We start from the raw sequence: 13867 nt of genomic DNA on the forward strand, positions 1-13867 counted from the left end.
CAGCTCCAGATGGAGCACGTTTGACCCATGATTTTCTGGGTCCACAAACACAATTCTCAATTCTTTGGAAGCTCCTGGTGCACATCAAAGGCACCTCACAGAGGGAACAGAGCAGAGCAAACCGTGCTGGCTCTGAAGGACAGCAAGGAGCCCCCAGCCCCTTCCTAATCCCCTGGGGATCCCACAGAAAGCTCTGAGCTCCAAACTCATCACTGCCAGCTCCACAGCAGCTCCCAGCTGGCTCCTCTCTGTAAGGAATGCTTAGGCTCAGCCTAGCTAAAGAATTATTTTGATTGAGGAACTCATGGGCAGGCACAGAAGTTTTCAGGCTTTTCTCACTTTGCAAAAGAAGGGGAACTTCCCATGGCAACCAGAGGAGGGTTTGATGATGGACAATAAGGTTCTTGCGTAGCCACATTTCTCTTCTTCAGAGAAAATCAAGGCACAATTCTTCTCAATAATATTTCTGGGTTTCACATTCTCTGAACCTCAGAGAAAGAAACACAATTCTTATCATTTGCTGTGCCTGTGTTTGTGCCAAGGTACAATGCAATATGGAGACTGTTTACCCAGAGTGAGGATGTTTTGTTTCCCTGGCTATCAGGGCCAAGTGTGTGTGTGTTGCCTGACAGTCACGAGATTCTCTGCGGTGTGAGCAGGGTTGAGTGCTTGGCAGATTCAGTTTTAGATGTATAAAATAATATATTATAATAAAGTAATTAATTAGCCTTCTGATATCCACAGAGTCAGATTTATCATTCTCTCCCCTCATCAGAGCCATCACAGCATTGCAATATTCTTGCATGGGCAAAACTGGGAATTACTGCTCAGCAAAGGAAAGCAGAGTTGTACTATTGCCTCTTGAAAATGTTTTCCACCTCCACAGAGCCCATATTAGCAATAGATGAATCACTGTCATTCACAAACACCAAGCATGTAAACAAGAGGATCTAAAATGATCCAGAAATTATCTTGATTTGAAAACTAGATCTGGAGGGAAAACAGGGCTCAGGAGGACTCAGATCCCAGGGCACCACAGCTTCTCTTGCTGAGCAGTGCCATTGCTTCCCCCCATCCCAGCACAGTGATTTCTGCACCCAAACTCTGCCCTTGGAGTCCATCACTGGAATATTCTCCCTCAATAGCACCAACATCCCCCAGCTCCAGCAGCCCCTGGGTACTGCCAGAGCCCTGCTCAAAGCATGATAACAAATGCAGCACATCCAGACACTTCATGGGGATAATGAATAAATTCATGAATAAATTGACATAACAAAGAGGGTGTGTATTCTGTTCTGGGGGTTTGTATATCTGTCAGAGCTGGGGCAGCTCTCTGCTGTCCATGGGGCAGTTGTTTCTTTATCTCTCCCACAGCCAACCCTCCCTCCAGGAGATCTCTGCTGTCCATGGCCACTGAGTGTCCCTGCAGGGCTGATCCAATGCCAGCATCCCATGGGGAGATGCTGCGCCCAGGGCAGGAGCCAAGCATTCCTGCCTGGATCCAATCTGAGCCTGGCACAGCACAGCAGCCTCTGCCCCCTGCACTGCCAGAGGAGCAGCTTTCTGCTGCCCTGCATGGCCAGAGGGAGCCCAGGCCCATCTGCAGCAGCCCTGGAGCTGCAGAGGAAAACTCCCCCCTTGTGCAGGATCCCTGCTGCAGCAGAGCCACAGCTGGCACTGCAGGAGGGCTGAGCCCCCCTGGGATGGGGCTGGGACACCCCCTGACACACAGGGGGCAGGGAATGGTCTGACTCTGGCAGTAGTGGTTTTGTACTATTGCATTTTTATTTTTAATTTTCCTAGTACAGAACCCTTATTCTTAGTCTCATATCTTTGCCTGAGAGCCCCTTAATTTCAAAATTATAATAATTCAGAAGGGGGGGGGTTCCATTTTCTATTTCAAGGGAGCCTCCTGCCTTCCTTAGCAGACACCTGTCTGTTCAAACCAAGACAGCCATCCTCAGCAGCAACCTGTGGTGTCCCATGTCACCCCAAGGCCAGTGGGGTGCTCCAGGTGAACACCACAAGCTCAAAGGGCCACCCAGAACCAGAGAGCCCAGAGCAGAGACTGCCCCAGCACCAGCACACCAGATGCAGAACAGCTGCACCAACCCAATTATTGCTGAATTCACACTGCAGAGAGAGACCCAGCTGCTGCCACCAGCCCAGCTGGCACTGGGGTAGGCCCAGCTGCACAAAGTCAGGTCTAGGGCATGTGGCCCCCTAAGTGGCATTGTTCTCCACAGTGAGCTCGTGCTGTAGCAGACTCTTCCCTAATTTCACAGTCCAGAAAATGCTCTGCCCATGCTTGAGGAGTGTCTGACCTGTCTGCACTGGGCTGGACTGAAAATCTGGCCACAGCACTGGGCTTTCACCCTGAGGAAGACTGCTGGGTTGCTCTATTTTAATACATTCCCAGATGATGCTGAAGCTTGGAATTAGCAGGAGATACTCCACTTGCTGGAAAAATGTTCTTCCTCATCACCAGCTTTCCTAAACCACCTATTGGTCCTTGGACACTTTTGAGCACAAACAAGCACAGCTGAGACAAACCTGCAGCTCTCAGATGAGCTTGGTTGGAGTCATTATTCCAATGCTTTTGTGCTGCTGAGGCAGGAAGTTCTTTTCCCCAGCTTATTACTGAAGTGTTTCACCCTACTGATGATTCAGCCTCTTTGCTTCAAGCATAAATCACCTCCCAGATAAAGCCTTGCTAGAAAGCTTTCATGAGCCCCAATTAAAAGGAAAAGTCTCTGGAAGTATAAATAGTGGATCAGCATGGTAAAAATGGACTGGGATTTGTGAACCTGCTTTCTTCTTGCTCTCCTAATTCCTTAATTTATCACAGGACAAGGAGTGAATATTTACAAGGTAGGTTTCCAACGGCAAGGCTGTGCTGAAGACTTTGATGCTGTGAGTTTCTTAATCTGTCGGAAAGCTGAATCTGGACCACCTCTAAAGTCACCTGAATCCTTTGGGAATGACTGAATAATCCCTCACAACAAACCCCTCACTTTGACAGACCTGAGCCAAGCCATCAAACCCCATCCCTCTCTCCTGAACAGCCTTGACACCAAACTCCTCAGTTTGCCTGGTGCCATCACAGCCCAACTTTCTCAGCCTCCAATCTGCTTTCAGGACAGAGCAAAACCTCCCAGATTTCAGTGAGTGCTGAACTGGTGAAGCACATCCCACCCAGTGACTGCTCCCAGATGTCACATTCACAAAAAAAATCCCTTCACCAAGAGTTTTTCTCCTGGGAAGCTGAGATGCCTCAGAGAAAAGGAAAGCAATTCTTCTCTCATTTGCTTCTCCTGTGTTGTGCTCATGTGCAATGTGTTTGGAGATTGTTCACCCACAGGTGATTGTTCCATTGCATTCTGCTGGGAGTTGTTTTCACTCTTTGGCCAATCAGGGCCAAGCTGTGTCAGGACTCTGGAGAGAGTCAGGAGTTTTCATTATTATCTTTTTAGCATTCTGTATGAATTCTTTCTGTATTCTTTAGTATAGTTTAGTATAGTATTATGGTATACTAATATATTTATATTAGTATACTTTATATATATATATTAGTATACTATATATATATCTTTAATATATTATAGTTTATAAAGTAATAAATTAGCTTTCTGAGAACATGGAGTCAGATTCATGATTCTTCCCTGCCATGAGGGTCCCTGCAAATACAACACCCTGACATCCCAGTAAAGCCCTGCCCTAAGCACCCCCAGAGCAGTGCAGCAGGAGGAGGGGAGTGAGAGCAGAGCCCTGCTGATGCAGGACAATCAATCCAGACGTTTTGCAGCAGGAAATGAATGGGCCATTAAGGCAGAAGTTGTAACCTCAGCCTTCCCCTAATGGGTCTCAGTCCCAGACTGCCTGGCAGCACAGGGATTTCAGTCCCAGCAGGGCTGGCTGCTCCAGCAGCACCAAGGGAGGGGTTTGTACAAGCAGGGGGACAAATCTGCCCCAACCTGAGCCAGGCTGTGGTGGTGGCACTCACGGGAGGGGTGAAGGAGTGGCTCAGCTAATCCTCAGGATTAGGAGCATTTATAGAATCACAGTCTGGGTTGAAGGGACCTTGAAGATCATCCCAGTGCCACCCCAGCCATGGCAGGGACACCTCCCACTGTCCCAGGTGCTCCCAGCCCTGCCCAGCCTGGCCTTGGGCACTGCCAGGGATCCAGGGGCAGCCACAGCTGCTCTGGGCACCCTGTGCCAGGGCCTGCCCACCCTGCCAGGGAACAATTCCTAATTCCCAATATCCCACCTAACCCCACTCCCTGTCAGACTGAAGCCATTCCCTGTGTCCTGTCCCTCCATCCCTTGTCCCCAGTCTCTCTCCAGGTCTCCTGGTGCCCCTTCAGGCCCTCGAAGGGCTCTGAGCTCTCCACACAACCTCTTCTGTGTCCACAGGGGAGGTGCTCTGTTCTCAACTTCGTGACCTCCTCTGGGCTTGCTCCCACAGTTCCATGTCCTCATTATGTTTGGGGCCCCAGAACTGTGTGTTTTTCCCTGCTTTAATGAGTTAGCAGGAGAAAAAGCTCCTTTATTCTTCCTAATGCTTAATCACAGTTTACACAGACCACATCTTGCCTCCCATGGTCCCACAGCCTTTTGCAAATCTTAATTAAGGAAAAGATTAAAAGTAGGTGCACAGCTCAGCTCTGATGAGTATCCTGCAGCAGGGGAATGCTGCTCTCCTTGAGGACACCAGAGCCTGGGGCTGACAGGGAAACTTCTCCTGATAAAATTTTCCTAACAAAACCCATTTTCGTTAGGAGTGGAGAGCTTGGTTGGTGAATCAGAGCTCCCTGAACAAGGAAAAACCTCTGACACTCTCCCTTTGTGGAGGGGTTCACTTACTCTCCCAGTTCTGGATTCAAGGGGAAGCATCTTACAGATTCTTCCCAGTCTGGGTCCAGTAGGGTCCAAGCAGCATCCCTGGGCAGTTTCTGCACTGCCTGGAGCAGGATTCCACCTACAGAGGGGTGGGCAGCATGAGGGAGGTGATTCCCCCCCCTCTGCTGTGCCTTTGTGGGACCCCACTTGGGGTTCTGTGTCCAGGTCTGGGGTGCTCAACATCAGGAGAACATGGAGCTGCTCCAGGGCTGGAGCCAGGCTGGGAGAGCTGGGGGTGCTCACCTGGAGAGGAGAAGCTCCAGGGAGAGCTCAGAGCCCCTGCCAGGGCCAGAAGGAACTTATGAAAAGGAAGCAGAGGGACAGAACAAGGGCCAATGATTTCAAACTGAGAGAGAGCAGAGTTAGATGGGATATTGGGAATTGGGAATTATTCCCTGTGAGGGTGGGCAGGCCCTGGCACAGGGTGCCCAGAGCAGCTGTGGCTGTCCCTGGATCCCTGGCAGTGCCCAAGGCCAGGCTGGGCAGGGCTGGGAGCAGCCTGGGACAGTGGGAGGTGTTCCTGCCATGGCTGGGGTTGGAATGGGATTATCCCTTCCCACCCAGACCATTCCATCACTCTATGGCTTCACTGCTGTTACCTGTGCACAGCCTGACAATGCATCCACAAATACCCCATGGAGGATTTCCAGTCACTCCTGCAGCACAATCTGGGCTTTTGTCTCCTATTTTCAATTTGATGGACTTGGAGTAGGCACAGAAGACACCAAACCAAGAAACAAGAGGCCAGAAAGCAGCACATGAGAGAAGCTGTGAAAAGGCTGAGGGCTGCACTGAGAGGATCTTCCCCACCCACACCTTCTCTGTTTCCAACCTGCAATAGCACAGCCAAGTCCTCAGCAAGCAGAGCAGCACAGGGAGGGGCTGACAGCCCTTGGGGACAAGGGACAGGTGGCAGGGGTGGCTCCTGGCACCATTGCCTTCTGCTGAGTGTCCCATGGCACAGCACAAAGCACTCAGCCTCCCCTCAGTGAGGACATCCAGAGCCCCTCAGATCTGCCAGATCAAACCCTAAACTGGGGTCTCAGACACAACAAATTCACTCTGCAGCAGGACTGTCACAGTCCAAGCACCTGCTCCCAATTCATGGGTATCCAGAATGAAACTACAACAGCTTCAATCAGCCCCCAAAATCAATACCCCCATAGTAAGCTCGGGGTTTTGCATGTGGTACAGGAGGCAGGTTGGGAGAAGATGATCTCATGCACCACATATTGATTAATCAATTCCAGCCAGGATGCTAATGGGCTTTTCTTACAACACTTGGCACCAGGAGGAAGGAGCAGGAATGCTGAATGAGAAGGTGGTATGGTGAGGCTTTAGGGTGAGGGGAGAAATCTTCTAGAGATGGCTTTAAGTGGTCAGAGACTGGGAATAAATGCAGGAACTGGGCAAGGAAGGGAGAAGGGAATAAATCACATTTATTGGCTCCAAACACAGCAGAATTGTACCTGGCAATTCACTGTGGCTGAGGATAATCCTTTCCTGTTGCTACAAAAACCCTTCCAGGAAGGACTGAAAGGGCCCAGCAGGGCTCTGGAGTCTGTGATGAAGAAAACTGAGCACAGCATCATCCCTCCAGCCAGAGAAATGGGCTGAGGGCATCAGGAATGCCCAACTTAGGGATTTTTCCACATAAACTGCACCCTCAAATGGAAGTCAGCAGAGGCTGGGGGAAATCATCCTGCTCTTTGTAAAATTGGGAATAACAAAACAGAACACCCAAGAGGTTGTGCCAGTCGTGGTCCTGCCTTGCAGAAGGCAGGAATTCAGCCTGGAGCATCTTTTCTGCAGCCCACAGTCATGCCAGGGGTGAAGGTGAGTGATAGGGCTTTGTAAAACTGGACTGGACTAAGCAAAACCAGTCCTGGAGCTCAGTGTTACAAGCTTGATCATCCAGTCAGGAGAGGAAACCTCCAGGTACAAAATATGAAGGAGTTGTTGCTTTTGCCACCCAATTTTGTACAATTTGGAATTTCTTTGGGGCATTGTGAGAACCTGCTCCTACTCACCCAGCAGAGCACAGGAGCACCTTGGGATGACACCAGCTCCTGCACTGCCACTACCCAGGTTTCAGTTTTCTCATTGAAACCATCCTGAGAAATTTCTGACTGAAACCATCCCGAAGAGTTCTGGATTGGAGCTATCCTGAGAAGCTCCTGACCGAAACCATCCTGAAAAGTTCCTGTCTGGTACTGCTGCATCCTCCTGCTCCTACTCATCCCATAGCTGAGCAACTCTGCCCCCTCAAAGCACCTCAGACTGAACCAGAAACAGACCCTCAGGAAAACAGGAACAATCCTCCTCAAAAGCAGGGGTTCAGGAGGTAAAAACCACACAAATTAAATCACTTTTTTAATTCCAGAACCATCTCTTCCCACCCAACCCTCCCAGCCCCAGCAGAGCACTCACGTTGTAGAGGATGTCGGTCCAGCCCTCCATGGTGATGCACTGGAAGACGGTGAGCACGGCGAAGAGGATGTTGTCAAAGTTGGTGATGCCATAGTTGGGGCCCTGCCAGTACTCCCTGCACGTGGTCCCGCTCTCACACTGTCTGGCAGGAGGCTCCTCTCCACAGGGAAAATCCCCCACCTCCTCACCTGTGGGGAGGGAAGAGAAGTTACTGGTTGGAGCTACTCTGAGGAGTTCCTGCTTGCTGGAACCATCCTGAGGAGTTCCTGATTGAAACCATCCTGAGAAGTTCCTGCTTGTTGGAACCATCCTGAAGTTCCTGCTTGCTGCAACCACCCTAAAAAGTTCCTGCTTGTTGGAACCATCCTGAGAAGTTCCTGCTTGAAACCATCCTGAGAAGTTCCTGATTGGAACTATCCTAAAAAGTTCCTGATTGAAACCGTCCTGAGGAGTTCCTGCTTGTTGGAACCACTCTGAGAAGTTCCTGTTTAGAACCATCCTGAAAAGTTCCTGATTGGAACCATCCTGTAAAGTTCCTGATTGGAACCATCCTGAAAAGTTCCTGATTCGAAAGCATCCTGAAAAGTTCCTGCTTGCTGGAACCACCCTAAAAATTCCTGATTAAAACCATCCTGAAAAGTTGCTGATTGGAATCATCCTGAAAAGTTCCTGCTTGGAACTATCTGGAGGAGTTCCTGCTTGTTGGAACCATCCTAAAAAGTTCCTGCTTGGAACCGTCCTAAAAAGTTCCTGTTTAGAACCATCCTGAAAAGTTCCTGATTGGAACCATCATGAAGAGTTCCTCCTTGGAACCATCCTAAAAAGTTCCTGCTTAGAACCATCCTGAGAAGTTCCTGACTGAAACCATCCTGAGAATTTCCTGTCTGGTGCTGCTGCATCCTCCTGGCACCAGTGCGAGGATTAAATTCCCATTTTGGGTTTCTTTGTGCCGCTATGGACATGTAAAAGTCGTTGTGCCCCTGTGATCATTTCCACACTGCTGGGCTGTGGGAGGTGGGGGTGGAGCAGAGCCATCCCTGAAGTGCCCAAAATTCCTATTTTCCATCTCACATGGTGGAATTGTTTAGGTTGGAAAAGACCTCTAAGATCACCAAGTGCAACCATCAACCCAGCAGCACTAACCCGTGTCCCCAGGTGCCACATCCACACATTTTTGGGCACTTCCAGGGATGGGGACTCCACCCTGAGCAGCCCTTTCGAATGTCTGACCACCCCTTCAGTGAGGAAATTCCCCCAAATCTCCAGTTTAAACCTCTCCTGGAGCAACTTGAGGCCATTTCCTCTTGTTCTGTCACTGGCAGAAGAGGCTTCCAAACTGCAAATAATTTCTGGCTCGTGACAGCCCAGTACATCTGAGAGGCCCGGAAATGGTGTAAGAGCAGCATGAAAAAAAAACCCACAAAAAACAAACACAACAAAAAACCTGAAATAAAGCAACACCATCCAAAAAAATAAAACCAACAGTGAGGTAAAAGCAGGGATTTGGGAATGGCACACACTTAAACACCCTCAAAGTGCTAAATATTTGCCCTATAGCATTAAAGCAAAATTAACTGGCATTCTGCACTAATGCCAGTTTGGGCGTGTGCACTGCCCCAGAATTGCCCTGGTACAGATGTTTGAGCACAGCTGCATGAGGAGCCCCTGGTGTCACCCCAAGGCAGCACTGAAGGACTCCAGCTCCTCCAGAAGCTCCACATTTTTGCTCCAAACAGAAGAAAAGGATCCATGTGGGATCGTACTTCTCTGCCAGCTTCACTGCAGACCCAGAGGAGGCCAAGGTAGGTAAATCTGTCAGGGAAGGACCCCCAGGAATGGCCAGGACCATCCCAGCACCTTCCAGGCTCAGCTGGGAAGTGCTGCAGGCTGGAAAACTCCAGTGCTGGGTTTTCAGAGCAAGCAAATGTCACTGTCACATTTTTTGGAAAAATCCCTTTGCCCAGGATTCTTCTCCTGGGAAGTTGAGAAGCCTCAGAGGAAAAGGAAAACAATAATTATCTTATTTGCTTCTCCTGTGTTTTGCCGCTTTGGAATTTGTGTTTGGAGATTGTTTATCCAACAGGTGATTGTTTCATTGGTTTCATGTCAATTGTTTTTGACTTACTGGCCAATCAGGGCCAAGCTGTGTCAGGACTCTGGAAAGAGTCACAAGTTTTCATTATTATATTTTTAGCCTTCTGTAAGAATCCTTTCTGTATTCTTTAGTATAGTTTAGTACAGTATTCTTTATTATAATATAGTATCAAAAAATAATAAATTAGCCTTCTAAGAACATGGAGTCAGATTCACCATTCCTTCCTTCATCTGGGAACCCCACAAATACAATAAGCAAATATCCCAAGCAATGTCCCTATTTAGAGAGCTGAGATTGGAGAAGCATTAAAGGGTTTTTAAAGGGACACCTTATGGAGCAGCAAACAGCACAAAATCCAATTTCACCAGGGGGAAAAGCAGGAGCAGCACTAACAAAAATTAGTAATAATCATTCCACAGAGCAAAGGCTGCGGGAGGAAAGCAAAATTGTCACGGTGGAGCAGGACAGAAGTGTGTGTAGATATATAAAAATATATATGTGACACTTTCCTGTTGACTCAATGCCTCAGTGCAGGGCAAACCTCCAGCTCCCAGATGGGTCACCACAGGCTCTCACAAGGGCTTGGTGAGAGGAGAAAATGCCAAAGCTGGCTCCTGCTGACCATTTGAGAGTGTGCATTAAAAGAGGATCCAGTTTCATCTCGGTTTGGCCTTTTGCTGCCAAGGAATTCTCTGACAATGCACTGCACATCCACCACAAAGGGGTGAGTGGGGGATTTTTTCTTTTTTAAAACTGTGACAAGAACTGGACATTATTCCTCATGGCTGGAGAAGACAGAGAAAGGGGGAATCTCAAGGAAAAATGGGAAATAAATATGGTGCCCTTCTCTCCTGGAGCAGCTTTGGGGCATTTGGGCTGGGTCAGGTCCTTCAAAATAATCTTGTGTCAGCAGAGCAGGACAGCAAGGAGGGTGCAGGGAGAGGGAAACAAGACTGGAGCAAAACTGCCACTGAGTTTTACCCATTTTCATTACAATAATGCCATGTTTCCAACTCAGAACAGTCAGGCTGAAGGGGAAAGGCCTTGAATAATCCTTTGGCCATATTTTGGTGCCCAGCACCCCTTTGTGCTGCAGTTCATTGCTGACCAACCCAGGCTATTGGCTCAGCAGAGCAACACTCGCCGTTGACACCTCTGCTTGGTCCCCTCATGATGCACAGTTTGTCCCTCTGGCTCCTGATTCCAGGAAAAATCCCAGGGGTTTGCTCACTTCGGGGATTTGGAACAGAAAAAAGCACAAGCAGCTTTCCCTCCTCCCATTTTCCACCCCCTACCAGAGGCATCTCTTTAATGAGTTCACATTTCCACCCTCAGGCTGGTTTGGAGCCCATGGTCTCTGCCCAGGCTCCTTAATGCACCTCTGTGGGATGAGGAGCACTTAGGTTTGCAAGAGCTTTGTGGGTTGTTCTGCTGCTCTGCTCCCAGGGGATGCAGTGCCAGGAAACCTCAGCCCCCTCTCCTTTCCAGAAACACCATTTCCTGCCTGGCAGCTGGGAGGGATGCTCACAACTCACCCAAAGCCAGCTCAGCACCCCCAGAGCCCCTTCCCCTGCCTAGACAGGGGCTTTAGTATAGTTTAGTATAGTATTCTTTAACATAATATAGTATTATAAAGTTTATAATATAGTATTTATTATTTATAATTAATAATAATTATTATTAATAATAAATATTATTTATAATATAGTATTATTTTATAATATAGTATTAATATAGTGTTATATTATATTTAACATAACATAGTATAATAGATTAGCCTTCTAAGAACATGGAGTCAGATTCATCATTCCTTCCTTTGTCTGGGAACCCCACAAGTACAGTAAGCAAATATCCCAAGCAATGTCCCTGTTTAGAGAGCTGGGATTGGGGAAGCATTAAAGGGTTTTTAAAGGGACATGTTGTTGTTGCCACAGTGCAAGAGGTTTTACAGAGAGAAGTTTGATAAGAGGATCCACGTTCACCCCTGAAATAATTTTCCACCAAGGTTGTTGACACAGAAACCAAGAAAGAAAGAAAGAGAAATAAGAGAAACCTGCAACTGCCTGTTCCAATGAGCACTTTGTTTGTCTTTAGTGACCAATTAGTAAAGTGTAAACTGATGAGTTTGCAAGAATGCATAAAAAGCATGCAGGCTATAGTAAAAACAGGTTTGAAACCTTCTGAAAATGGAGTGTGTTGCTTTGTATTGTGATCATCTCAATTACAACAAACCACAGCTCACAACGAGCCAGCAGAGCTGAAATGCAGCTCCGGCAGCAGAGCTGAAATGCAATCCAGGTAGCAGAGATGAAATGCAGCTCGGGCAGCAGAGCTCCAGCCATGCTCCCAATTCCAGCTGGAATGCACCCAGCCAGCAAGAGGAGCTTGCACATGACATTAGCCATGACAAAAACCTGTCCTGGGTCCCCACACCTGGCCCACACTCTCTTGGTCAGTGCTGCTGATGGCAGAGATGAGCATGTGGGGAGCACACATGGCTCTGGGGATGTGTTGGCCTTTTGCACTGCTCTGGGGAGGGCAGAAAATCTCCCTCATGAAAATCCTCCCTCATGAAAATCCTCCCTCATCAGGTGTCAGCCGTGAGGGAGAGCCTCAGGCTCTGCCTGCAGCTGCCTCCTGCTCACAAGGCATGCACAAACATCCCCTGCCTTGTTTGCTGTCTAACAGACCCGAAAATGCTCCTGGCAAACCCCAGCCTGCTCAGGATCCATCCTCCCCTCCACCTCAGCACTGACTCTGCTGCTCCCTCCACACCCATCCTGTCACTGCTGTCCTTGCCCCACTGCCATACCACCTACAAAGGGACTTCTCCCTCCTACAAATCCAGCCCAAAACCTCCCTTCTTCCAAGAATTGCCAGGATTTTCTCACAACTCCCAACTCCTTCACAACCTGCTTTATGTTATTCCAGCATTCCACAGGAACATGAGCAAGAATTCCCTTTGCAAATCTCGGTGTACACTGAGTGTATTAAAGTGCTCCCATCAGAAAGCACCGTGAGGGATGCCCAGAGATTTGGCAGGGTTCTTTTATTACCATTGCATTGCATGGAAATAAATCAATATTAAGACCTATTAGTGATAATGACTGAAAATACAAGGCTGTGTTTTAAAGAAAGTCGATTGCACCTTAAAATGCAATGGTTTGGAGACAAGAACAACAATTTAATGTGTGTTATCAGGTAATAAACATATATTAACACTGCAATAAAGGAATGAGGTGGAATGATATGATCTTTAAGGTCCCTCCCAGCCCAAAGCATTCCATGATTCCCTGATTTGACACATGATTCTTCTCAGCCAAGAATCTCTGGGATCATCCTTCTCCACCTCCATCTTCTGGGGTCTATCACTCACTCACAGGCAGACACATCATTTACTCTTCAGTGCCCAATTTCCCTTCTCTGAAGGTAATTTTTATCCTTTCTCCATCAAAGGACTCCTTGCCTCCCACCTACTGCCCTTTTATTTTTTGGTTGCTCCCAGACTTTTCACTCTTTTACTATTCCACACCAAAGTGTCCCCAGAACACTCCTCAGGAAACTCAATGTGCATGAAGCAAAACCCAAGGAAAATTAGACAGACACCATTAATTAATAAGAAACAACAGGAATTTGCTTCTGTGCTTCTGCTATGAGAAAATTCTTTTGGGATAGGAGGTCCTAAGGACTTTCATGTCACTCTTGGGAGCAGCACTGTGGCATCAGAGAGAGGAGAATCTGTCCCAGTCCGTGTAGGGTGGGCACAAAATTCTGTGTAATTCTCAGAATATGTGGGTAAAGAGGCAAAAGGAAAAGCAGCACAGAAGCAGGAGGGGAAGGTCCAAGGGGCAGAGCTCACCTGTCTCGTTGGAAAAGCAGGTTTTGTGGAACTTGCCCATGTAAAACTCCAGCCCAATGATGGCGAACATCACGATGGCGAAGAAGAGGAGCAGCCCAATCTGCAGCAAGGGCACCATGGCCTTCATAATGGACTTGAGGACAACCTGCAGGCCTGTGGGGACACAAAAACACCTCAGGGAGGGAAGGCAAGTGGGGCCTTGGGAGTGGAGAGAAAGTGGGAGAGAGGGGCTGTCCAACTGAGGGTTGGCAATACCAGGCAATGCTGCTTTTCCCAAGGTGCTATAAAACAATTTCCTGCCATGAGAGCAGGAGAGACAGCTGGCGGTTCTCCTTTTGTGGTGTCTTTTCTTCAGGTGACAGAGCCAGTGCTTTGTTAAGCTTCAGAGGGTTTTTCCTGAAGCTGCTGGAGCCCTGAGACAGCCTGGAGCTGAGCCAGGTCCTTGGGGCAGTTGTGGTGCAGCCTTGAATCCTATCTAGGACACCTCAGGGCCAAGCAAGCCAGTCTGGTGTAGAGCAGGGGGACATAAATTTATTCCCTCTTCTCTACATGCTGGATATTTCAGCTTTAGATAGCTGGAA

At 48.3% G+C, this 13867-nt stretch overlaps 1 protein-coding gene across 1 annotated transcript in view; it reads right to left on the reverse strand.

Annotated features, from left to right (window-relative positions):
- Positions 1 to 13867, reverse strand: part of LOC131566863 (voltage-dependent N-type calcium channel subunit alpha-1B-like) — a 317557-nt gene that overhangs the window by 181568 nt on the left and 122122 nt on the right. The window contains exons 5-6 of the mRNA XM_058818307.1: positions 13287 to 13439; positions 7333 to 7520 (exon numbers count right to left, since the gene is read on the reverse strand). Of these exons, the coding sequence (XP_058674290.1) occupies positions 7333 to 7520; positions 13287 to 13439 (341 nt within the window). The remainder of the gene's footprint in view (positions 1 to 7332; positions 7521 to 13286; positions 13440 to 13867) is intronic.

The sequence above is a fragment of the Ammospiza caudacuta genome, chromosome 21, assembly GCF_027887145.1.
Source record: "Ammospiza caudacuta isolate bAmmCau1 chromosome 21, bAmmCau1.pri, whole genome shotgun sequence".
In the NCBI taxonomy this organism is placed as follows: Eukaryota; Metazoa; Chordata; class Aves; order Passeriformes; family Passerellidae; genus Ammospiza; species Ammospiza caudacuta.